Source organism: Callorhinus ursinus, unplaced genomic scaffold (genome assembly GCF_003265705.2).
Source record: "Callorhinus ursinus isolate GAN/ISIS: 27379988/994484 unplaced genomic scaffold, GSC_fseal_2.0 scaffold4, whole genome shotgun sequence".
NCBI classification, from domain to species: domain Eukaryota; kingdom Metazoa; phylum Chordata; class Mammalia; order Carnivora; family Otariidae; genus Callorhinus; species Callorhinus ursinus.
In genome coordinates, this window is record NW_027397066.1 from 57,657,534 (window position 1) to 57,679,609 (window position 22,076).

The 22,076-nt window shown below is 36.9% G+C and overlaps 1 protein-coding gene across 4 annotated transcripts in view; it reads right to left on the reverse strand.

Annotated features, from left to right (window-relative positions):
* ADAMTS3 (ADAM metallopeptidase with thrombospondin type 1 motif 3) overlaps positions 1-22,076 on the reverse strand; it is a 257,797-nt gene that overhangs the window by 117,742 nt on the left and 117,979 nt on the right. For all 4 annotated transcript variants that reach the window (XM_073891779.1, XM_025887595.2, XM_073891780.1 and 1 more), the window contains one exon: positions 21,166-21,322. In XM_073891779.1, the coding sequence (XP_073747880.1) occupies positions 21,166-21,322 (157 nt within the window). The remainder of the gene's footprint in view (positions 1-21,165; positions 21,323-22,076) is intronic.

Genomic DNA, 22,076 nt, shown 5'->3' on the forward strand with positions numbered 1-22,076 from the left:
AAAAAAGTAAGCGTGTGAGGTGATGGTTGTGTTAACTTGTTTGTGGGAATTATTTCATTTCACAACATGTAGGGCAGTGAATCTCTTCTACATGATACTGTAATGATTGATTCATGACATGTATTGGGCAAAATCTATAGAATTGTTCAAAAAAAGTAAACTTTAATGTAAGCAATAGAATTAGTTAATAATAAGTTATCAATACGGGATCATCAATTGCAACAAATTCACCACACCAATGCAAGATGGTAATTATAGGAGAAACTGTGTATAGATGTGGGGAGGGAGGACATGGGAACTCTCTATCTCTTGCAAACTTTTTCTGTAAACATAAAACTGCTCTAAAAATAAAGTCTATAAAAAGAAAGAAAGAAATGGTATTCCCAAAGCCCCACACTGAAGAGAAAGTTTAGCAGTCCAGGAATTGAAATTTCGGTACAGCTGGACTCTCAAAAGTGAGACAGAGAGAAAGAAAAACAAAGTAGATGGGAATAGGAGAGGGGACACAGAACAGGGGAAACAAAGAATGAATATTAATAAAAGAATATATTTCTGGTGTCTACCACTAATAGGTGGTAATAGACTAGGCCAGCTGGGAAAGTTACAGTCAGATCATCAAAGCTCTTGCGCATCTGGGTGTCTCAGTCGGTTGGGCGTCTGCCTTCGGCTCAGGTCCTGATACCAGCGTCCTGGGATAGAGTCCCGCGTGTGGCTCCCTGCTCAGCTGGGAGCCTGCTTCTTCCTCTCCCTCTGCTCCTCCCCACTGCTCACGTGCTTGCTCGCTCTCTCATAAATAAATAAAATTTAAAGAGATCGTCAAAGCCCTGTGAGTCAGGACAAGAAGAGGCTTGGAGGGGACAAGAGTAGAGGGTCTGGAGAGAGGGGCAGAGGAATCATGAGAAGCCACTGAAATGGTGAAAGCATCACTGTGACTACAGTTTGGCTAATGAACTTGAGGGGCACCATATGGAATTGTCAATATTCAATTGTTTTGGACCTACACAAGTGGCAATTACCTATGATTCAACCTCATTAAAACTTTCCTAAGAGGAAGCAGAACTGGAGACCAGACAACCATTACACAGTGTGGCTAAAAAATGAGGAAACACCACACAGTGACAGTGAGCATGTGGTTACTGAAGCAGACAAGCTGGATGACAACATGTTAAGGCTATTACAGATGGGCTGTCTGCGTAGGACCAAAAAAAAAAACAAAAGGTTAACTGAATGACCTAAAATCTGGGTTCCAGAGTTTGAAGGAACCTTGGGAAATATAACAACTAACTCTAATCACCCAACCCTACCTTATTTTTGCAATTGGAAAAATGGTGTATTTTCACCCTTTTGTTTAAAAAAAATATATTATGAGTATGTTCCCGGTGCCAGGCTCTGTGCTGAACACCGTGACTATAAAGAAGCTTCAAGGAACTTTAAATCTGATATATCCTCTTGGAGGGTGGTTACAAGCCCAACAGAGAAGTGAGCCCCTTAGATCTCTGTGCTAGTGGCAAATGAGGACCAAAACTCCTATGTTCTAACTCCTGGAGACCCAGGCTGTTTGTACTGTCCTGTGCTGCACAGATTTCCTAAGCTTTGTTTGAGAAAGGCAGCCACAGCTAGGTCCCTTAGCCTCTCCATGCCATCCAGGAACAAGAGGGGCAGCAAGGAGGGAAATTAAGTCGGCAAGCACAACGCTGCTCCCTTCCACAGCCCTCCCTACTGTGGTGGTCCCGTTGCTGCGTGAGCTCAGGGTGCCTCTATGTCTAGATCTACTCTTCCCTAAGTAGAGCCCCATCTTCACTACCCTACCCCATCCATTTCTTCTTGCCTTCCTACATACAAATCAAAAAAATTCCACCCTCTTAATCCACAGTATTGGGAAAATTGCATGATTACATCATAACATCATTTTGTACTGAAATTCACTTTCCCCGAAAATTCAAATTACCCTTATAGTTTTGTCCATGCATGTCCCTCACAGAGGCTCTAGGGAAATGTGCTAGCTAGGTTTAAAGCACATCACCTATTTTCTCCAAGAACAGTTCTAGTGGGGGAAAAAGCTAGAAAAAGAGGCCAAGAGAATAAAGGAAATTCTTCCACTGACTTCTTTGCCTGAACCCAATTTCTTTCTTTTTTCACGTTTTTCACTCCAGGTTATTTCAAAGATAACTGGAGGTAGCAACTTTATTTTATTTCTAGCAGTCAGGTACTAGAAAGGAAATTTTGACACACACTTTCTCTTGAAACAATTGCTCCTAGAAAACATTCTACTTTTATCTTTCAGATATTTTGCAGTGGAAATAGTATTCCCCATTTCCTTTCCTTCTTCTTATGATCTGGAGTTTTTAGATTGGAATTGGAACCTGTCATGAGATATGATCTTTTTTTTTCTTTTTTTACAATATTATTGGCTATATTCCCTATGCTATACTTTTCGTCTCTGTGATTTATTTATTTTATAACTGGTTTGTATAAAGGTTTGTACCTTTTTATCCCCTTCACTTATTTTGCCTGTCCCTCTGTGCCCCCTCCCTTCTGGCAACCACCAGTTTCTCTATATTTATAGGTCTGTTTCTTATGTTTCTTTGTTCATTTGTTTGGTTTTCTTTTTTTAGATTCCACCTACAAGTGACATTATATGGTATTTGTCTTTCTCCGTTTGACTTATTTTATTAGCTTAACACCCTCTAGGTCAATGCATGTTGTCACAAACGGCAAGATGTCATTCTTTTTTATGGCTGAGTAATACTCCATTACACACACACACACACACACACACACACACACGACATCTCTATCCATTCATCTATTGATGAACACTTGGGTTGCTTCCACAACTTGGCTATTGTAAATAATGCTGCAACGAACATAAGATATATATATCTTTTCGAATTAGTGTTTTCATTTTCTTTAGATAGATACCCAGTAATGGAATTACTTAATTATAATGGTATATCTATCTTTAGAGATACCATCTTTATATACTTGGAACCAGAATAAGCAGAAAAACCCGAACTAAAATATTCACTAATTCTCTCAGTCTAATAGAATTTTCTCTTTGTTGTCTTAACTTTTTAAACATAAAATGCATGGATATATCACTACATTTTAAAAAATAGCAATAAAAAGTAAGCAAAAGTCTCCTCTCACCATCTCATCTCCCAATTATTATTCTACTCACAAAGGAAATCATTGTTATTTGTGTTCTCCCTGCTACCAATTTTGTCATTAAAGTCAAGAGCTAAATCTTGTTACTCTCAAACATAATATTGTGACATGTAATGATAAAATAACATAATCAATCCTTTCATATACAGAATATGTATATAAACTCAGAATTTAGGAAATTAAAAAATGTAGAGAACATTTATCTCATAATAATAAAATCAAATACACTTATTTTAAGAATATACATAATGCTGGATCAATTAAAATGATAATCCAGGATAGGAAATAGTGTTAAGAATATCAACTCTTCCATTTTCACATATGACTAGATAAAATCATCAGCACAAATCATGTATTAAGTTTTTGGAATTTTTTCCTTTATTAAGGAACTTAACTTGAAAAGAAGCTATGTTCATGAAAGAATAGTAGTAAATTAAAAGTAAACAGCCTAAACAGTCTATATCTGGACATAAATACTGACTCTTTTTTTTCACACTGATTTTCCCACAGGAAGGAACAGATTAAAGGGTGGATTACTTCAAGCACTATAAAGGTCTCTAGACTGACCCCACTCTTAGAGGGAACTCTTTCAGGGGAATAATGCTATAAAGAACAGTGAAAGCCCAAGAAAACCCACAACTGAGCCCTTCAGAGGGCCCTCATTCACAGTCCTCATTGACTGCCCTGGCCTCTCTGAGGGAATTCAAAATAATTCACTGCCCACCATAATACTGAATTCACAACAGAGAGGAAAAAAGATGATGGAGCTGCTTTGCATCTGTTTAATTTTTTACAGAAATGTTAAAGGGGTTAATCTTCTACAAGTCCAGTCATGTGCTTTCACAAAGGACCAAGAAAGGAGTCGCAAAGCCCGCCATGACTCAAAGGGAGGCTCTTTGTGTCTTCTTTTCTGCAGTATGTCTGACAAAGAGGCTGCCTAAGTTCCTAGGCTTCTGGCTCCTGCCTGGATTCTGAAGTCAGTGAATCAACAATGATGTCATTGCTTCGGAAGACCACTTTTGGCTGAGATAATGAAGATCTCTTCACCCAGAGCATTATCATCTCGGTGGCATACATTTCCTAAGCTTTTACATACAAAAGAATCCTACTTGATCAGACCTTTTTGCTTTATTTTCTGCATTATTGGAAAGAAAGCATTTGGGGACATGTCTCCTTCTCACCAAAACATAGCTTTTTAAGTTTAGCGAGTAGATGCTATTGAACTAGACTGATTTACTCAGACATTTAAGAGGGGGAAAGATTATGCTTTTTTAATGAGAGATAGGTCTGTTGTTCAATGTATATTCTGTTATTAAAATTCTACTAGTTGGTAGGCAACATACATCGTTACATAAACAAGATCCATTTCTCCCTCCTTTTGTTGCCAATATATGTATGCATATGGCTTGGGAAAGCACCTTACATTACCCAAAGAATATTAAAACAGCTTGAGGACAGTTATTCCCCCCAGATTTTTAAAATAATGGACCCTTTTCAAAACCCTGTAAAAGCTTTGGAAGCTCTCGGGGAGATAGACAGATAGGCACATACATACAAAATTGGTGCCCTTGCAGACTAAGAAACTCTGCTTTACAGAGTACAATTTCATTGGAAAAGAAAAATTCTGTCCAGCTCTTTTTGAAAAGTATTTATGTACAACAACAACTTTCTTAATAGAGTGAGCATTTTCTCAAAACATTTTCTAATTTCCCCTTCTAAACTGTCTTATAGTAAGCTCTTCTCTAATTATATACAATGTTAGTTATGAAAAGGAGACTTAAATTATTATAAGCAAGAAAATTGAAGGAAAATAAAATACTGATTTTGATTCTCAATAGAGAATATTAGATGAGGTTAGACAAAATGAGTTGGATATGAATTAAAATAGCCAAACCATATGTGCCAGGGGTTGAAGCAAATTATCTCATTTAGTCCTCAGGTATGAAACAAATATTACTATCCCCACATTTCAGATCCTACAAAACCCAAGGCAGGCATTTATTCTCTTCTCAAAAATATGATCTAGAGTTTTCTAGGTAACGTCTGATAGAAGGATACATTCCAACTTTTCAAAAGGAAGAGCTATGCAGCCCAGCACATATAAAGACAAATGAGAAGGTGAGGTGGGGGAAAATGTGTGTTTGGGAATTTAGTGTTCAGCAGAGCCAAAGCACAGAGTGTCTGGTGGGGCAGTGGGAGTCCCTAATGAGTAGCAAGAGAGTTAAAATAGGGGAGTTCCAGTCACGGAGGACAATGCTAAAAAGTATATGTATTTTATCGAATAGCAAATGGGGAATGACTAAAAAATTTTTAGACTAAACAGTGACATAAAGTATTTCAGTTTACAAAGATCATTACATCTTCAATCAAAAGCAGCAACCTCTAAAACAGAGTACCAGGGTACTTATATTCAAAACATATATAAAAATAGCTGCTGGGGCACCTGGGTGGCCTCAGTTGGTTAAGCATCTGACTCTTGATTTCAGCCCAAGTTATGATCTCTGGGTTGTGAGATAGAGCTCCACACTGGGCTCTGCACTCAGCAGGGAGTCAGTTTGAGATTCTCTCCCTCTCCCACTGCTGCATGCATGCTGTCTGCCTCTTTCTCTCTCAAATAAATAAATCTTTAAAAATATATCAAATTTACCCACTTAAAAAAAAAAACGTACATCTCATCAGGAGCCAAATTTTCTCCTTTTCCTGGAAGATGGGCACTTGGCATTACTTTTGAAGCACAGGGTGCTGGGATACTTACAATTGTTTCATGATTTCAAAAACAAATGATACAATTTATGCTTTCTGTATATTTTATAAAAAGCAGAGCAAAACAAAACAAAACAAGCAAACAAAACTAAGTAATACATATAACAAAGAACCCTTATCTCTGCCCCCTCCCTGAATCCTATACTCAGAGACTAGATAGGGGTCAGGGATGGTGTAAGGCATTCTGTTGTGCACCTTACTTTGAAATTTCTTTTTTTTTTTTAATTACTTATTTATTTGAGAGAGAGAGAGAGAGAGAGAGAGAGAGAGAGAGAGAGAAACAGCATGAGAGGGGAGAGGGTCAGAGGGAGAAGCAGACTCCCCGCTGAGCCGGGAGCCTTATGTGGGACTCGATTCCAGGATTCCGGGATCATGACCTGAGCCGAAGGCAGTCGCTTAACAAACTGAGCCACCCAGGCACCCCCTTACCTTGAAATTTCAAAAGTTAAACATGCAATGGTTATAATGATCACAAACAGCAACACATGAAAGTAGCCCTGTAAAAATGGTTTGCTCTGCTTCTCAAAATTCATTCAATCCTATCCCCTCCTCCTTTTTTACAGAAGAGTAGACACGTTGGATGTCCTCATCACCTCTCACCTAGATTACTCCAGCAAACTCCAAACTGCCTGCAATCTCCCACCCCTCTATTCTGTACCCCACGTGGATGGCAGCTAGATCTTCTAAAATACATAACATACTACATCACTTCAGTGAGTACATTAGGGACTTTTTTTCTTTGCTTTATTTTTTTTAACTTGTAAAGTAAGGGTCTTTGCAATCTAGCACTAACCGGCCTTTCCTGAGACAAATATGAGAAAAGGACACAACTATTGTTTTTGGCAGGGGTAAGAAAGGAAAAGGGAAAGACGTGAGAGACATGATGGGTTGACTGCCCATCTTGTGTACGGCACCGTATCATTAACGGCACCTTGAGGTAAGAAGAATTTCCATTTTATAAATGAGGCAAGTGTATCTGAAGAAATGGTCCAAAGTTCCTAAGGTCACAGACCTAATCAACAGTAGAACCACTACTTGAATTCACGTCTGTCAGGCTCCAAAACCCACACCAAATAAAACTTATGGAATATTCAATGGAGATGATACTTGAGACCATAAAAGAACATCTCTTTTGAAACTATGTAGAATAAAACTGAATATGAGGGGAAATGCCCTACTAAAAGGTAAGAAAAGAGAGTCCAAATAACTGATCAGAGATAGGAAGAGATAAGGAGGCTAAAGTGAGTACAACAGAAGCCAAGATAACAGAAAACTCAGAGAAACAATATCTTATCAAATGTCATGAAGAGGTCCAAGAGAATGAGCTCTGAGAAGAAAACTGTTGAAATTTGTATGGGTCTTTCAGTATCTGGGGGAAACTCTTTACGTTAGTGCTGAGGATGACAGCCAAGCTCAGTGGGAGCTGGATGAGAGACGAAGTGATAAGAAGGAGGGGGTAAAAGGAGATATGTTCTTTACAGAAATTTGGCAATGATGGTGATAAAAAACAACAACAAAGGGGCAAAAGGGCCAAAATTCCAGTCAAATATTTATGAAGACAGAAGAGACCTAGATCATCTATCTGTACATACATCTGCATTTCCCACTTGAGACCGAATATCCTTATGAAAGTCCATAAAGATGAAAAATGAAAGTCTTTAGAATAAGAGGAAGAAATAGTGACTAAGTAAACAAATTCTACATCCTAAATCTGGAGCACCCCACAATCTCTTCTGTGCTGTGCATCCCATTCCTGAGTCCCATTCAACCACTGCCCTCTGACGCTCAGACAATGTAATGAAGTCCCCTCAAACCATCAGCAGGGGACTTCTTTACAGTCTGGGTTTGATAAATAGACATATGAGGTGAGATGCACCCCTTTGGATCATCTTATCATTTTCCCCCATGAACCCTTAACACTGTGGGCCTTCTTAGATGTCCCACTGGCTGTCCTACATAGTTGGACATTTCATTTTTGACCTTCCTGACAAATTTCAGTTGAAAGCTCCTTTTGTTCAGTTTTAAAGATACTTAACATTTCTGACTATCAAATTCAGGTATTCATTTATTTAATCAATACGTGCTGAAGACCTTCTCTGGGCTAGGCTTTGTACTAGACCTTAAATAAGCAATGTTGAGCAAAAAGGAACAACTGGAGTAATCCCACCTATTTTATGTCATGTAATTCTCAGGAGACTCAAACGAAGTGAGGTTCATGAAAGAACTTTGAAAACTATTAAGACGATACATACCATGGTGCAAATCCTTGACCTGTGCTGTCCATTACAAAAGCAATCAGTCACAGGCAGCTCCTTAAATTACATTAATTAAAATTAAAATTAGGGGTGCCTGGGTGGCTCAGTCAGTTAAGGGTCTGCCTTCAGCTCAGGTCATGATCCTGGGGTCCCAGGACCGAGCCCCACATCGGGCTCCTGCTCCTCGGGGAGCCTGCTTCTCCCTCTCCCCCTGTCTGCCGCTCCCCCTGCTTGTGCACTTGCTCTCTCTCTCTCTCTCTGTCAAATAAATAAACAAAATATTTTAAAAATTTAAAATTAAAAAATTAAAATTAAAAATTCAGTTCCTCAGTCCACTAATGGATACATATGACTAGTGGCTACCATACTGAACAGCATTGATGTAGAACATTTTCATCATCTCAGAAAATTCTATTGGAAAGCAATTTCCTAGAAGCTGAAAGCAGAAACACAGAACAGATCATGTGCATGATAGCAAAGGGAGAAAAACAGAGTGATGCTTTGATAAAAATATAACAAATCACATGCTCAAAGAAAAATAGCTGATGATTCTTGTAACATTTTAAAACTACCACAAAGAGAAAATGTAGTCTTAATAAAGGAATGGTAAGAGGTAACTTTTACTGAGTGCTTCAGGAGTCCCCAGAACTAAAACTGAGTGCCTTACATTAAATATCAGATTAATCCAAAGAACAATCCTTTGAAATAAGTGCTATTATTTTCTCTGCCTTGTAGATGAAGAGAATGAGGCACTGATAGATTAAGTAACTTGACATAGGTACAAAGCTTCTTAACAGATAGACTTTGGGTTAAAACTATACAAAAGGAAAAGAAAATGTTTACCACCCAATGACAGTGTAGACATTGAATCAACCTGGTTGAATTCTTATTATGTAAAAAAGCCCTGAGGTAATAGGATTTATACATGTGCCTTCACACACTCCAGCCTTCACTGGTATTGCTAAAGTCACAAAACATGTTTTCTAAATCAGTCATTATAATGCTAATTACATAATGGTTTAGTATAATTATATGTTTCTTTACCAATCTTTATTGAAGTATACTATACTCTTGGAATGGGAAAGCACACACTGAGTACCCAATACACCAAAATAATGTGTCTTGTGTCAATAATATACTAGGTGTTCCTCTAAAACTCATCATTTAATTTCTTATTATGTCTTCATAGGTTTTTTTTAAAAGATTTTATTTATTTATTTGACAGAGAGAGAACACAAGCAGGGGGGAAGGGCAGAGGGAGAACCAGATTCCCTACTGAGCAGGGCGCCTGACACAGGGCTCCATCCCCAGACCCTGAGATCATGACCTGAGCCAAAGGCAGATGCTTAACTAATTGAGCCACCCAGGCACCCCTGTCTTCATAGTTTTTGAAGACATAAACTATGGACCCCTATTCCATCTCTCATAAATGTTTTAGCTTTCTTATGAACTAGCTGAAAAATGTGACCTCTTTTTCCTTCTCTGTGAGATAGGAAAGAGTAGATTGTTAGAAATACATGTTAATAGTCTTATATCAAAAAAGAAAAAGTCACCACTGAGATTTCTGATTTCTTTAATGTTCTAAAGATCCGGTTTGAAGATCTAATTTTAAAACTGGCTCAAAAGATCAGATTTAAATGTTTGAATCTGTTTTTACAGGATATCCTTGGCTGACTTTATGCTAAAAAAATTTAACACAGTTGGACTGTCTTCCTTTGGCTATGAAACACCTTTCACAGGAATGGCCATTAAGGTGGGGTTAGAGTATGTGTGGAAAGGGGTTTGAACAGAGAATGTGTGTGAACCCATTTTAATGCAACATGTTCTTATATTAATCAAAATATGCTTTCTGAAATAATCACTTATATTCTGGCCCTATACCTAGAAATATAAGGGATATTCTCAAGGGACTAAACACTGAGCACTTCCGGTTTTCCATTTCCGTTAGTTTTCCTGCTGTATATCACATTCAAGTTGTTCTTTAAGCCTTAGTCACTGGATCTGAGTACCTGAAGCAAGAAACTGCCTTCATGACTGGCCTTATTAATTTTTCCTTTGTTATTGCCAAGAATTGAAGAAGACTAAAACAGATGACCTCCCTATTTCAGATGAAGGAGGACTGGACATGGTACCTTTGTCACTTTTAACACCATTCTTCTATCTCTGGACCAAAAGTTTAACAAATCTGCAAAAGTTTAAGTATAAGGACTCATGATGATTATACTTTTATGCTCTGTTTTGCATAAAAAAATCACCTACTAGTTTTAATCCTATCATGAATAAAACATCAGGTTTCTATATTCACAAAGAGAAGAGATCTGATTTTTTTCTTTTAATCACAAATTCTGTGGAATTTGGGATAAAATTCTATATTTGCAGATATTAGTTAGAAAAAGAAAATAATAGCCACGTAGTATTAAGACTTCAAGTTTAGAGGTATAGATATGGACAAACTGAAAATTCTAGGGTTCTCCTAGTGACTCAGGATGTCAAAGCCATATGTGTGATGCAATTTATTTTTTTTAGATTTTTTTTATTATTATTTCTTTTACAGAGAGAGAGAGAGAGAGCTCGAGGAGGGAGGAGCAGGAGGAGAGGGACAAGCAGACTCCGAGCTAAGCACAGAGCCTGACATGGGGCTCAATCCCACAACCATGAGATCAGAACCTGAGCTGAAAGCGAGAGTTGGATGCTTTAACCGACTGAGCCACTCAGGCACCCCTGTGATGCAATTTAGATCATGTGGTAAGGTATGCTTGAGTTATGAAGGTAAAAATTTTTTTTTCTGACACTGATTCCATTTGTAACCCTGTTTTTCACTATTTTGCATTTGACATTCTATCATTCTTCATCCAAACTAACATGTATAAAACGAGGGGAAAAGATTCTAACAAGAGCCTTTTCAACAACCTTTGATATATATGGTTTCTGCAACTACAGCAACGTGGATCACAGAAAAATGATAACTTGGGCAACGGGAAGGATATTTGGATAATATAGTGTTTATTCTTCTCTGTGTTTGTGTGTAGATGACTCGCTGATCATCCCCAACAGTGGCTGGGAGGCCTTGAGTGAGGGGGAGTAAAGAGAGAAGAAGGGGGCCATTGCATCAAGAATAAAAGGAAACTCAGGTGCCTGGGTGGCTCAGTCGGTTAAGCGACTGCCTTTGGCTCAGGTCATGATCCTGGAGTCCCGGGATCGAGTCCCACATCAGGCTCCCTGCTCGGCAGGGAGTCTGCTTCTCCCTCTGACCCTCCCCCCTCATGCTCTCTCTCTCTCTCTCATTCTTTCTCTCTCAAATAAATAAATAAAATCTTAAAAAAAAAAAAAGAAATAAAAGGAAACTCAGTATTCAGCTTCTGGAGTTCAAGTAAGATTTTTCCAAAGAAAAGAGATTGGTAAGCAAGGCTATATGGGCAGAAAGGATATTGTAATTCTCTTGGTTCTCACATAACAAATCAACACCAGGCCTGGAGGCCAGAAAACACTGTTTTTTTATATGCATGCTTGGTTTTTATTTGTGTTTTCCTCCTATGAGAGGAAACTCCTGGCCATCGTAAGTCTTAGGCATGAGACTGGAGTGGTGAGGAGAAAGCGTTTAATCAGAGGAAGGAAAAGGCAAGTCGGGCCCTTTTGATCTTGCACTACTTCTGGGACAAGGGAGACAAACGGGCATGAGGAGACAGTAGTTCTGATTTCTTCCCAGTTCCCTTCAAGGCCAAGTCTCAGAAGAGAAGGGACATGGTATTAAAACATACAGATCTATGGGGATCTCCAAGCACTAAAGCCTTTTTTCCTGCTCTGTCTTGGGGGCTCTGGAAAGAGAACACCTCAGGGGCTGCTAGCCCATCCATCTGGTTGCAGCCAAGGAAGTCACAGCTCCCCTTGGTTCATGTGCTGCAAGAACAGCAATATGAGTTTCCCGGGGAGCCTGTAAAAAGGGCTGCTAAACCCAGGCTCAATGTGGCCCCACAGCAGACTGCAGTGGACCACGGGGGCTGATGCATAAGGGTCCTCGCCAAACTCAGGATGGTCTGCTACACCAGGGAGACCAGCCTCTAGTCAAGTTGAGAAACACCTGCAGGGAAAGCCAAGAGGGGTGGCAGCGGCCAGGCAGACGCGGGAATATCAGCCCGGTGGGGTCCACTCAGCCAGCCAAAGAAACCCACATACTAGTTAACATAGAAAACTCCTGTACAAGATCAAAATGTGATGCATTCCACCTTGTAGGATAGCTGGGCTTCTCCCCCTGTTTTTTCTTTGTCTTCTCCATGAATATTTGTATAGAATTAACATGTGCTGCAATGGAAACTACTCTATTAATGAAAGGAAGGTCAATTTTCATAATCCCTAGTATTTAGAATAAATTCATGGCTTCCCATTTACTTAAGGTCTATTCGGGATACAAAACTTGAACTTAATGCTAATTACTTGAGTTGCTTTATCAAAGTTGTCATAAGGTCACAAAAAGAAAAAACAGAGAGGAGTGATGCTCTTATGTACGCTGTGAGTTGAGGTCTGAGTTGCAACATAAAATGAGGCATATAACTAGGAAAGATGAAAACTCCATAAAAGTTGGGGTTTAATTGAGAATAAAAATCTGAATGATTACTGCAATAATTATTTTAACATCCACGCTCCAGATCTCAAATCTATAAAAAACAATCTCATTCTATATCATAAATGTTCATTAATATTTTGTATGCATCTGAGATGACAAGGGTGTTAGAACATTTCTTCCATAAATTTAAGAGAAAGAGTACTGGTGAGTGATGGAGGGATGCCCATGGGAACTCAGATGATAGCAATACTATAACAACCACACAAATGCTTCTGCTGACTTCTCAAATGTTGGGTCATCACAGATGAGAGAAGGATGCTGTAGAAGACAAAAAAAAAAAAAAATCTAGCCTGCTGAACTTAATTATACCTCCTTTAAATATAAATAGGGTGGTACATATACCCTACCGAGCAGTGGTTTCCCTAGGACTTCCCACTGGACTCAAAAGCCAAGCCCAAGATCACAGAATGAAATAGGGCAATGTTTACTTGCATCAAATTCCTATGTTGGCTTTATCTAAATGTGTCATCTAAGATGGAGAATGAAGAAATTAAAAATCTGTCCTAATACCCTAATTTCTTACGACTAGAAGGCTGTCCAGTGGCATTTTATTAGTATGAGGATCATGGCATAGGATGTAAAGAGAATCTACTTTTATCACCCACTCATCTCACCAAAAGGGGCTTACACATTGCTTTTATCCCTTTAGTATATGGAGTAAGACCAGACAGAACATGAAAACATGACAAAACCTGCCAAAGTGCTGAGACAGAGAACTGAAGTTAGAATGCAGTGTTAATACCACACAGACCTTATTCTTCACACTTCAAGAACACACAGCAAATCTGTAAAGCACACTCAAGAGAAACAAAGTCTTCCACAGGAATTGGCTAAAAAATACCCACAATTAAAGACTGTCCTTTGAACAGGAATATACACAAAGGCTTAGGATACTTGGCTTATTAATCAGAGCTCTAAAATAATGAACAAATATCTCAGCCTAAAAGCAAAGAACAAGTTAATGGGACATATAAGTGCTTATAATAGTTGTGAAAGATAAACAAACAGGGGAGCCTGGGTGCCGCAGTCGGTTAAACATCCAACTCTTGATTTCAGCTCAGGTCATGATCTCAGGGTCTTGAGATTGAGCCCTGCGGTAGGCTCCGCACTCAACGGGGAGTCTGCTTGAGATTCTCTCCCTGTCCCTCTGCCCCTACCCTTCTCTCTGTCTCTCTAATAAATAAACAAATCTTAAAAAAAGATAAACAAAACCAGTTTGAACTAATGTCTCAATCAGACTTATCAAATATTTTTTCAAGATACTCAGTAAGGTATTGGAAAGTAATATAAGAATATGCTATATATAATTACTTATCTCCAGTAAACTTTATAGTCTCACTTAGGGAAATGGTTCCAATCAATCCTAAAATAAATCTTTCCACCTTATACAAAATCCCAAGTTCAAGAACTTCCATTAAGATTTTTTAAATTTAGGGGTACCTGGGTGGCTCAGTCATTAAGCGTCTGCCTTCGGTTCAGGTCATGATCCCGGGGTCCCGGGATTGAGCCCTGCATCAGGCTCCCTGCTCTGCGGGAAGCCTGCTTTTCCCTCTCCCACTCCCCCTGCTTGTGTTCCCTCTCTTGCTGTCTCTCTCTGTCAAATAAATAAAATCTTTAAAAAAAAAAAAGAATTTTTAAATTTAGATAGATATTTAGACCAGATGGACTACAGCTGAAAATCAGAGTGAATTTTCTGGTTATCTAGAAAGAACGAAACCAAGGATTCAGCTCTCCTTGCAGAATCATGCATTAGAAGAACAATTATTTTAGCCTGATTATAGCCCTCACATTTTAAAATCACAGTTCCCATAATCTAATCACCAATGATTTTCAAATAGAAATAATATTCTGTGCTACACTTATTTTTCCCAATTGTTCTATTTTTCTTCAACATATATCACTAACTTCCACTTCATTGACCTGAAAGATGCCCCTGCAGGGACAGGGATATAAAGATCCCATAAAGGAGAGAGGATTGAGAATGACACACCTGAATCCTCCGTAGGGAAGTAAAGAACCCGTGCACAAAAAAAAAAAAAAAAAAATTATTTTCAAAAAACCAAAGTGAAGTGAATAGCATTGATCCTCATAAATAATTGTACATTTAAAGTTAGCTGATGATCCAGTAAGAAAAAGAAAACAATGAAAGACATATATAAATAAAACATACCTTACAGCAAATTATCTTCTTTAAAAATATTAATCATGTTAGAAACAGAAATAATGAAATAAAAGGTTACTAAACCTCCAGAAATATTTGAATTCCTTACAATATGCTTCCCACTTACTAACATGAAAGTTTATAAATAAGTTGTACATGGAAAGAAATTATACACAGGTTTTAAAATGTGTTTAAGCAGGCATACTTGGCATGTGCAGGGTCAAAATGTACTTAATATTTAATTAAAAATAGAGTCTATCCCTCCTAAGTAAAAGCAGTTCATGTGAATGAAACCAAACACTAAAGTGTACTTTGATAATAGGATATACTTTATATTCAGAAATAACAAATACATTTTCAACACTAACAAAGATTTCTTGGTAATCGTTCTTTCATGAGTCAATAATTGATAGTTAATTCTTCTTTCTTTAAAATTTCATTTATTTATTTGAGACAGAAAGAGAGAGCATGAGTGGGAGGAGGGGCAGAAGGAGAAGCAGACTCCCCAGTGGGCAGGGAGCCTGCTGTGGGGCTCATCCCTAGGACCCTGAGATCATGACCTGAGCCAAAGGCAGACGCTTAACAGACTGAGCCACCCAGGTGCCCCGATACAGTTACTGCTGAGTAGGCAATCATTTAATTTAAGAATCAATGTCCAGCCTATATTATCTGCATTGGCTTTGTACCCTAATATTAATTGTTTTCAGTTTTGTTTCAATCACCTAGATATATCTAAAAACTTCAAATTCTCTTTGTCCTTTAATGTCATATCAATAACTAAATAGTAATCCAGAAGCTCTCAATTCTCAATACAGTTTGTATCTTTCCATATTCAATTCTTTATTAGAAAAAAAATGGAGTTACATTTGTAACACTTTAATCCTAGTCTATATAAATAAACTCCTTTCCTGGTATCCATGAAGTGATAGAATAGGCCCCGTAAGACATTTGAATACAAGGAAATAAAGTATTAGCCTATAACTTTCACATCTGAAAGATCTTCAACCATCACTCTGCTTCCTGATTATTTCATGTAACAATTCAATCTTTAATCGCCTTCTTTTTGCCAATAATTATTATAAATACATGGATTACGAAATATGCAAAACCAACCTAAAAAGAAATTACATAAATATAAGTAGTATTTCCATATGAATCACTGGTAGTAGCTTTGACAAATGGCTGACCCTAGATTATATTATAAACTAAACTGTGCAGCTGAGTAAAAATGAGTAAAATTTATCATTTAACATCTACCTAAAAGAATGGCTGCTATTTGACAGATCTTAATAATTTAGTAATATTGCTTCATGCCTCACTTTAACAAGAAAAGATGCAAAAATTAATTTCTCTCATTTGATTTTTTTTCTTTTTTTGTGTCTTGCAAAGCCCACTACTGTTTCTCTTTGACGGGGGCATAGGTCATGAGAACTTCCAAATACAATAGGTTATAGCACCTACTGACTTTTCTATAGATTCAAGGAAGGGCTCTGCCTAGGAAGTTCCTAGAGTCACTAAAATAAGAAATAGTCTTCCCATTATTCTAGTGCTTGTTTCATAGTTTCATTCCCTGGCAACCAGGAGCAACTCCCAAATCATTTCTGACTTGTACATGTTTCCCACCTGGGACAAAGACACTCCTTCACAGCACCATGACAACCACACCAGCAACACAAGCGCTTGGGTTCGTGCAGGAAAATGAAAATCCTGAAAGGAAGCTAGGAGATAAAGGCTTACTATTCCTTGTTTCCCACTGGTAGGAAGTAATTACAAAAATTACTTTAACACAAAGCTTCTGGTGAGTGAATAGTTCGTAATTTGATGGGAGAAGCTTAAGGGCCTAGGGGATTAAATAAAAAATATGAAAAGCTGAATGATGTCATCCAAGCACAGCTCCCCCTTCCCCCCAAAATAGACTGCCTAAAGCAAACTTCTTATGGGCGACAATGTAGACATTCTTCAGAGATGGTCAGGGGTATGTTTTGTTTTTCATCTAAGTTTAGACTCAGATGATTGATTTAACAGTGGAGGTGAACTTTATGACTCTTTATTGGTTGATTAACCATGTTGTTACCAAATAAAATTTCAAAAACCAGTAAAATATAAACTTGTTTTGTCCAAACTGAATGTCCAGAAATGGATGTGATTCCCATCCTCCCAAAGCAGAAATCAAAAAGAAAAAAAAGTGAAATTCAACTCTCCCCCCATGATGAAGTAGATAAGGGTTCTTTTGACAAGTTTTTTATCATAAGCATGAACAGTTTATGATGAAAGGATGGTATTTCTTTGCTAGAAACTGGCAGTACTAGGTGTTATAAACACCTGCCAGTTCTACATTGGAAGAGATTATTTACACTGCCAAACGTAAAACTGTTTTAGGTCTTAGAGTAATTCTAAAGCAGAGTACTGCATCTGTGATTTTACAAGTTCAATATATTTTTAAACAGTTCTTCACATTTTTCCACATTTCAAAAAACAATACAACTTCCTTATGAAGAGGTGAGGAAAGAGAATCTATGTAATATATGGAAATGGTTGCAGGTTTGTGTTATTGTTGAATCACAGCATATATTATCTCAACAAGTTCAAAGCTGTGAGTGACTTTTATTGGAAACCCAGATAAATATTTTAAGAGGATAAGGAATCAAAATAGATGTTTGCTTTTCATCAAGTGGAATAGCTTAGGGCTCCTGAGTGTGGTAGAAGCATATTTTCTGCTTTACGTTTAGTTTTGTTTTTGTGTTTTGAGGACACAATGTCCTCCTCTTCTATAGTGATAGGTAGCAAATATCTTTCACGGGCTTCCAACTCTGTGCAAGGAACACCTTCTGATTCTCATTGATATGAATTTGGAAAAGAGAGAGTAGAAGGCAAGCAGAGACATTCCATGCATCCACGAGCCAATACCTGTCCCCTGACTCCAAGCTAACCTTTACCCATCCCTACCCCAACATGTATATAAGGGCATTCATTCATTGACTCTGACACATGATTATGAAAATATACTGTGCATTTTTTTATTCATTCACTTTTCCAGTGGATCTTTGAACTCAAATATCCAAAATTACACCCACTTGTCATCCTCCATCCAGCCTATTTCCATTTTTCATTTTAAATACCTGAATTCTGGAAAGAGAATCCTCTAGTCTTTCAGATCAGGATTCTGAGTCATCCTTGTTCACTCTCTCTCTCCACCCCCAATATATACCACATCAAATAACCCCATCAGTTCTACTTCAGTCTCAATCCAATTTGGCTCCTTCTCTCCGTCTCACTTGTATCACTTAGTTCAGAACATAATTGGTTTTAATTTAGCATATTTGCTCCAAACTATGGAAACTAAATGAATGTCAGTTCTGAGTTGCTAAGCTGACAAAGCAACACATGTGGCCAGGCAATTATGGAGACAACTAGCAAAATACAGCAGGATGTTTATTTATAGGGGCCCTAATGCTGAAACTCTTGTTGGGTGAGAAGTGCTTTATTTATGATAACGACTCCTGATGACTTGCTGTCAGAGAAATTTATGAAGAGCATGTCCCTCAAATGCATTTCTAAGTACATGTTATGTATTTTAATCCTCTTCTAATAACTTGTTGAAGAAAGACTGCATGTGGCTCCTAAAATAATATCCTGAGTTGATCCAGACAAAGCACTATTTTATATGATACTATAGCTTTCATGTATAAATCAATATTCCTTCTAAACCTAGAATCTGTTCAGTTCTACATCTGAGAATGATGGAATAAGGTATAAAAATATATTCTTAATTTCGGTTGGAAAGTATGTAGCCCATGAAAAAGCATGGCTCTCAGTCATGTGACCACGAAGTTAAAAGAAGAATTTTAAAGTTAAAGTATAGTACTTAAAGTTCTGAATCTGAATCTTTTACCCTAAGAAGACAATTTACATTTCTGAAATATATGGTTATAATTTAAGATTCTCAAAAGGAAGTAAATTGATAATCACTAGCAACTCAGTTCAATCAGAACCTCTTAAGTAAGAAAATAAAAGTTGTTATGCTCATACTAAAGTTTATCATGGAACATATGTTATATATTGGGTCAAGTTTTAAAGTAATCATGAATTAAGAAAGGAACCCCTCCTCCTGTGACCGATAATTGCTGAAAACCTTTCCAAAATGTATTTTATGGCTTACTTCAACTATAAATTAATCTTCTTTTCACAATTGAAAAATTAAAAATAAAGTCTTCAGTGTCTGCATTCTTAAAAACAACTCATTATAAAATCAGAGTAAGCTGAGGCTGATGCTACTTGATATTTTAAATAATTTCCTAAATTAATGTCCAAAATTGCCTTAATCTCATCTAATTCTTATAAATTTATATGCTCTGACTACTAAATTATTTTTCTTAATCTAGTGTCTAAAAATACAATCGGTATTAAACATAGTATTTCTCACAATTTTCTTATTTCAATTGAAAAAATCTCTTCTTCTCTGTAAATATTAGACTACTAAAAAGTACCAGGACTGATATTTATAGAAATGGATACCCTCAGGGACTGAAATGGAGCAACAGAGTACAGCTTGGTGAGACTACTGGTATGACGGAAGGAGCAACTGGGAGGAAAGTCATAGTGACTTACGTATTAAGGACGTTCCAGTCCTCAACTACAATTCTATAACATGTGGGCTACGCTTTTCTAAAAGATATTTAACCACTGCCTCACAAAAGCTATTAGATATCATTAACTAAACTATAGAAAAAGTACTGTATCCTATTATCTATCCCTTGACATAACCAGTGTTCTGATTTAGAATGACATTTTTAAAACATGAAAATATGAATGAGAGCTAATAGGAATGTATTCACAACATGAAGGCAAGCAATGCCTAACTGTTCAACTTTAAGCTCCTAACATGTAAATCTTTGTACAAAATAAGTAACATTAATAATTAATAGCAATAACAACAGCTAGCACTGGTTAACCATCTACTATTGCTGAGGGTTACAGTCCACAATTTGCATATATTATTTCCAAGACTTCTTATAATTGTGCAAAGTATTTTAACCCTTTATTCACAGATAAACTGAGGCTCAGAAAGGTTAACTACTAATCTAAGGTAACAGAACAAGTTGATGTTTTAAAGCTATTATTCGCATCTGTCTAAATGCACAGTGTACTACTCTCTTCTGATTACACCACAGTGACCCTCTAGGATAGGCACACATTTCATAGTACTGTATCTATTAATTCAGTGCTGTTGCTTCAAATCAGAAATTTCTCAAAAACTCTTCAGGCCGAGTTCATTTTAAATTTATTTTAAATTGTACTATTCCATCAGTTTGGCATATTAAGGGAAACGTATCTGAAAATCAAACTTGGTAACAACTCTCAGGAGGCAAGGTATCATGAATCAAGAATCTAGATTGTTAAATTAAGAAGATTATTTATATTCCTGACATTTTCCCTGGGGGAAATTTCTATTACCTCTAATTCAGATAGTTGGCCTGACAAAAGGAAATATAGACTTTTTGAAATTTGGTTAAAAAAACACAGATTCTCCAATTTCCTTTCTTTTCCGTAAAGGGAACTTCTATACCCAACTTATAAAAACATCTCTTTAATAACAAATTACTTTCAGATTTCATTAAAACACACAAAACTAGAAAAGCTTCACATGCCATAATTTAATTGACTTTAGTGATCCAGCCTATTTTGAAATAAAATTTGGCAGAATCATTCAACTCATTCTCTCTCCTATATTGTAAAAAGGTTTGCAAAATAGACCTTAAAGTCAAATATCATTCTTATTTTCAAATGTGTCAATCACATATCTACCTCTTTGCCATGTCAATATATCTCATTTTAGAAGTTTGTAAATAATACTAATAACTCATAATTTAGATACTTCTAGAAAACAAAAATATCTTCAAGTTTTAACAGAAGTGAGAGAAAAGATAATTTTAATGTGAAACTTTAATAGAAGTCATAAATTGCAAACATACTGGGCACACCATATTGCACTGGAATAAAATAATATCAATAATACTATATTCTGCTATGGGTTTAAAAAAAAGGCGGGCCATATTTCATGATTTATAAACTTCTTTCACTATCTCCATATTATGCAAGAACACATGACTATAACACTCTCTTAACTGATTGGGAGAGTTGTTTTCATCATATCTTAAAATTATGGTTAATTATTAAGCCTTGTCAAAGATGCCTACCTCTGTATTGGCAGTCGTGGGACATGTTTACGGGAGCCCGTTCTACTGCTGATCTCTTGTAGACAACATGAATCCTTCCATTTTTTTCCTCCATCTGCTTACCTCTTTCCAAAGGTTCAATGAAATACTCCTCATCATCACTTTTTATCATTCCAGCCTAGAGAAAGCATAAAATGTGTTAATTTTAAAAAAAGAAATATCTGTCATCTTTAGCTCACAAGTACCTTTTTAAATGGCAAGAATATAATTTGTGAAAACTCATGCTTTTTCTTTCCACTTTTGGCTATAAATTTAATGTGGTTAAGTAATTCATATAAGATAGAAATTCGTAAATGGTAGGAATAAAATAATTCATTAAAGTATAATAAGAACTTTACACAGGGTAGGAATAAGAAAATTACACAATGTATCATTTCATTAGACTGCAAAAGATGTTTTTTATATATTTGTTTTTATATATAAAAGATGCATTTATATATTCTACTTGGCATTTTATCTCTAAAAGAAATCTTATAGGGGAAATAAACTCAAGAAACATCTCCAATATCCCACAATCATCCATTGTGGAGCTGCTGCCCACGCATGGTTAGTATTTTTTTTAACTCATTTACATTTTCCTTCCATACCACTATGGTATGAGAAGAATGAGTTCCTTTAAAAAGCCTCTTTAGGGGCGCCTGAGTGGCTCAGTCGTTAAGCTTCTGCCTTCAGCTCAGGTCATGATTCCAGGGTCCTGGGATGGAGCCCCGCATTGGCATCAGGCTCCCTGCTCTGCGGGAGGCCTGCTTCTCCCTCTCCCACTCCCCCTGCTTGTGTTCCCTCTTTCGCTGTGTCTCTCTCTGTCAAATAAATAAATAAAATCTTTAAAAAAATAAAAATAAATAAATAAATAAATAAATAAAAAATAAAAA